This window comes from Aphanomyces invadans (genome assembly GCF_000520115.1).
Source record: "Aphanomyces invadans strain NJM9701 unplaced genomic scaffold supercont1.27, whole genome shotgun sequence".
Classification (NCBI taxonomy): Eukaryota; Oomycota; class Saprolegniomycetes; order Saprolegniales; family Verrucalvaceae; genus Aphanomyces; species Aphanomyces invadans.
This window is the reverse complement of record NW_008580172.1, coordinates 368,422-371,878: the sequence shown is the minus strand read 5'-3', so window position 1 is coordinate 371,878 and position 3,457 is coordinate 368,422. Positions and strand designations below refer to the sequence as shown.

At 55.1% G+C, this 3,457-nt stretch overlaps 3 protein-coding genes across 3 annotated transcripts in view; 2 read left to right on the top strand and 1 right to left on the bottom strand.

Annotated features, from left to right (window-relative positions):
- Window positions 1–787: 787 nt before the first annotated feature.
- On the top strand, window positions 788–1,063 carry H310_10619 (hypothetical protein; the record flags this gene model as incomplete). Its single annotated transcript, XM_008877052.1, has 1 exon — window positions 788–1,063. One exon carries the CDS (start codon window positions 788–790, stop codon window positions 1,061–1,063), a length of 276 nt encoding a protein of 91 aa, XP_008875274.1.
- Window positions 1,064–1,324: 261 nt separating this feature from the next.
- H310_10618 (hypothetical protein) lies at window positions 1,325–2,078 on the bottom strand. Its single transcript, XM_008877051.1, has one exon. It carries the CDS (start codon window positions 1,839–1,841, stop codon window positions 1,380–1,382), a length of 462 nt encoding a protein of 153 aa, XP_008875273.1. The 5' UTR covers window positions 1,842–2,078; the 3' UTR covers window positions 1,325–1,379.
- A 276-nt stretch (window positions 2,079–2,354) lies between these two features.
- Window positions 2,355–3,457, top strand: part of H310_10617 (hypothetical protein) — a 1,389-nt gene continuing 286 nt past the window's right edge. The window contains exon 1 of the mRNA XM_008877050.1: window positions 2,355–3,406. Within this exon, the coding sequence (XP_008875272.1) occupies window positions 2,408–3,310 (903 nt within the window). The 5' untranslated portion in view covers window positions 2,355–2,407 and the 3' untranslated portion in view covers window positions 3,311–3,406. The remainder of the gene's footprint in view (window positions 3,407–3,457) is intronic.

Below are 3,457 nucleotides of genomic sequence, written 5' to 3'. Positions count from 1 at the left end.
TTGTGCAAACGGTGCAACCCGTGATCGTACGGCCCCCAACACGGTCAACCCGCCGACGATGAGCCCCAGTACGGGCTCCTTCAGTACGGCTAGGCACAGTTTGGCCAGTCTATGTATGGACAACCAATGTGCCCCAATACGGCCAGCCCCAATACGCCCAGCCTCTGTTGTGCCGTTCGCACAAAACCCAGGGCTCCCTGGCAAACTCTAAAGGTACATACATCGAGTATGTATTGATCTCCAACTACCCCCGTCTATTCATGACAATGACTTTCCGCGCATTCGTCCAGGTGGCTTGCACCATCCTTTTGTCTCAGTCACGTGAGTTCGTTGAGATATTGTACCCATTTCTTCCTGGAGCTCTGGTTGAGTTTTGTGGTACACAGAGCGCGTCAGGACCTCGCTCGTTACCTGGTAGAGGACTCGTTGGCGCGGTCGGCGACGCGATATTGTGCTTCGCCCGTTGCGCGTGCCTCTTCTTCTGAGACACAATAACAAGGCTCCTCTGCGAGACCCTGGTCGTCCAGATCCCTTTAAGACTTCTTCAATCCCCACTCCTCTCAACACGCTAGCCGCTGACGCCGTGAGTCAGCCTAGCGTGATCGTCGGCAACGCCGCCGTGTGAACATGCGTCAAAAGTCCCAAGGAATTCCCCCGTGCGACAATTCAACAATCACTCCCCGTTGTGTCCACCAACATTCCCGGTTCGGTTTGGCGACCATTGTCCCTTTGTTCTGGACACAACTCAAGGTCAATCTTCAATTCGACCAACTCCAACAACTCTTCCATGTGCTGCGACGACATTTGCAGTGCCCTGCTTTGCGGCGCCCTCTGCGGGTGCTGCTGCGCTGCTGCCGCCGACGAAGACCGTCGGTACCATCACCAGTATGGCCAGCCTGTCATCGTGCAAACTGTGCAACCTGTGATGGTACACCAACCCCAACAATACCAAGGAACCATGCACGTCCAGCAAGTCCATGGGCAGCCCCAGTACGTTTATGGGGCCGACGGGCGACTGTACTTGGCCCAGCCGGTGGCGGGATATCCAAGCGGCAAAGTTTAAAATGGATGCATCGCCCTCCTCTCAATGAATATTTAATCGATACGTTTGCAATCCCTCGCTTGGGTTTTGGATCTTGCACAGATGCTCCATATACATGCTGCTACGAATACGTGCAGCCTGTCGCAAAGCTCTTTGCCTGTGAGTGAGTTCCATGCCTGACCGGACGCTGGAGCACTTTGCTGTTGAGATGTTGCAATGTGCGACGAAGAAGTTATCGACGGCGCGTTGTCGACATATACCTTGGAAGTCGAGATTGGAAAGTCGCGAAGAAGTTTTGGGGATATATTTATGCATATAAGTCAAGTTCTTGGAGAGGCTATACGTCAACGGCGGGGGTCGAGAAGCCGTCCTCGGTTGCCATGCTCTTTTCGTACAAGTAGTCATCTGTGTACGTGATCTTGACAAGCACAACTTGCGCGACGAGTCCAAAGCCCAAGAAGACGCAGCACGCATTCGCGGCACTCGGGCTGATGGCAAACGCCGACGAGCTCGACGCCACGAGCACCAGCGACAGCAACAACACCGCCAACACGATTGCCTCTGCTGCGAGTTTCGTGACCGCCCGCGGCTTGACCATGTTCATTTTCGAGACTGCCGCAAAGTATGCCGCCCCATACAACGACACGACGAGGCTCACGAGAAGCGCCAAGACACCTGCAAATGCGCCGGTCAACGCCGTCGTCGTCAGAAACGCAATAAACGCAAACACGGCTTGGGCCACGCGGAGCACAAGCGGCAGCGAGTAGTTTTCCCAGTCGAGTACGTCTCTCCAAGACATGGCAAACGTTGCAATGGTCGAGGGATCGGCCGTCGGAGTGCTACGAGTCACACGGTGTGCGGAGTGGACACTACCGCGAGTGGCGGCAACATGTCCCCAGTGGTACACTTATCCACAATTTCGTCAATGTCAAATTGTCGCAGCATCCATTTTTCAAACGACAAAGGCCGAGCGCCACCCGAATAGCTCTCGATGCAGGCCAGTATAGTGGGCGCAAGATTGCTCGTTTGTTTATGCCACCATACAAAAACCAAGTCAGGACCGACGCGTGGGGCAGATCCCCGTCGAGCAAAACGTTGAACCACCGCGAAAAAAGCCACCATACAAAAACCAAGTTTCACCTGAACTTCAAATGTGGCAGGTCCCCACCAAAGAAACGATGAACGGATGACACGATTTGATTGGTTGAAACTTGGAGTCCCTTGAATTTCAGCCAATGAACGTCGCTCATCTCAAATGTCCAAGGATTGTCCACGGTTTTTGTGTTCTCGCCAGTGTCCACCATGGGTCACACACTGAATGCATTGTTTGAAAGATCTCGACCTCATTCTCGAATTCGCGTCATCATGACTACATCGTCGCTTTCGTGGCGCACAGCGTTGCTGTGCATCGCTACCGCCGCCTCTTTCATGCCGTCGGCCACGGCCGCCAACCTCACCAACATCACCGTCGATGGCAACTCGACTTTTGACAACCAAATTAACAAAATCCTTCACTGGGATGGCACCCGCGAGAGCCTCGGCATTGGTCCCGACGTCATTGCTGGCCTCGCCATCGCCGCGGGGTTCACCGCTGTCTTCTTTGGCTACCGTCTCATCCGCCCTGCCGTGTTCCTGGCGGGGTTTGCCATCGGGTCCATCGTGTGCTTCATTGCGTCAGAGCGAATCTTCCGTGAGAAAACGTATGTGGAAACGGCGTGCTGGATCGCATTTGCCCTTGGTGGCTTTATCCTTGGCCTGTTGGTCGTGTGGCTGTACAAAGTGGGCATCTTCCTCGTGGGGGCGTTTGCTGGGCTGCTCCTCGCGACCCAACTCCATACGTCATTTGGGTATGCGATTTATCCGTCGGACCCCCAAGTCGTCTTGATCATCTTCCTCGTCGTATTTGGGCTCATCTGCGGCATCGTGGCCGTCAAGATCGAACGACCGTTCTTGATTGTTGCAACAGCGTGGGCAGGGGCCGTGACGGGCGTATGGGGCATTGGCTTCTTTGCCGGCCACTACCCGAACACCGCGAATTTGAAAGAACACGCCGATGCCAAAGGCGACTGGCACGTCAATGTCCCAGACGAGTGGTGGGGCTACTTGGCCGGCTCCATCGTGCTGGCGCTCCTTGGCATGTACGTTCAGTTTCGTCAGAACCCGCCTCCTGCCGATCCGCTGACTGGCCCTGTCGTCGCCGACCACCAGCCCGTCGCGTACGTGACGGTGACAACCCCCGTCAAGGGCGATCCCATTCGCCATGCCTAGGCTGTGGGTATTGGCTTGTTAACCGCTAACTTTATTTCTCTTTTCCATGTCGCACTCGGTTTTGTGAACGATGGGGCTGCAACGAGCTGGGGGAAGGCTGTCGGGTCGTCGATACACTCAAGAACGCACGTCTTGTACTCCATGGTA

Excerpts from the sequence above, each read along its gene's own strand:
- H310_10618 (XM_008877051.1), bottom strand. The coding sequence starts at position 1,841 with ATGTCTTGGAGAGACGTACTCGACTGGGAAAACTACTCGCTGCCGCTT.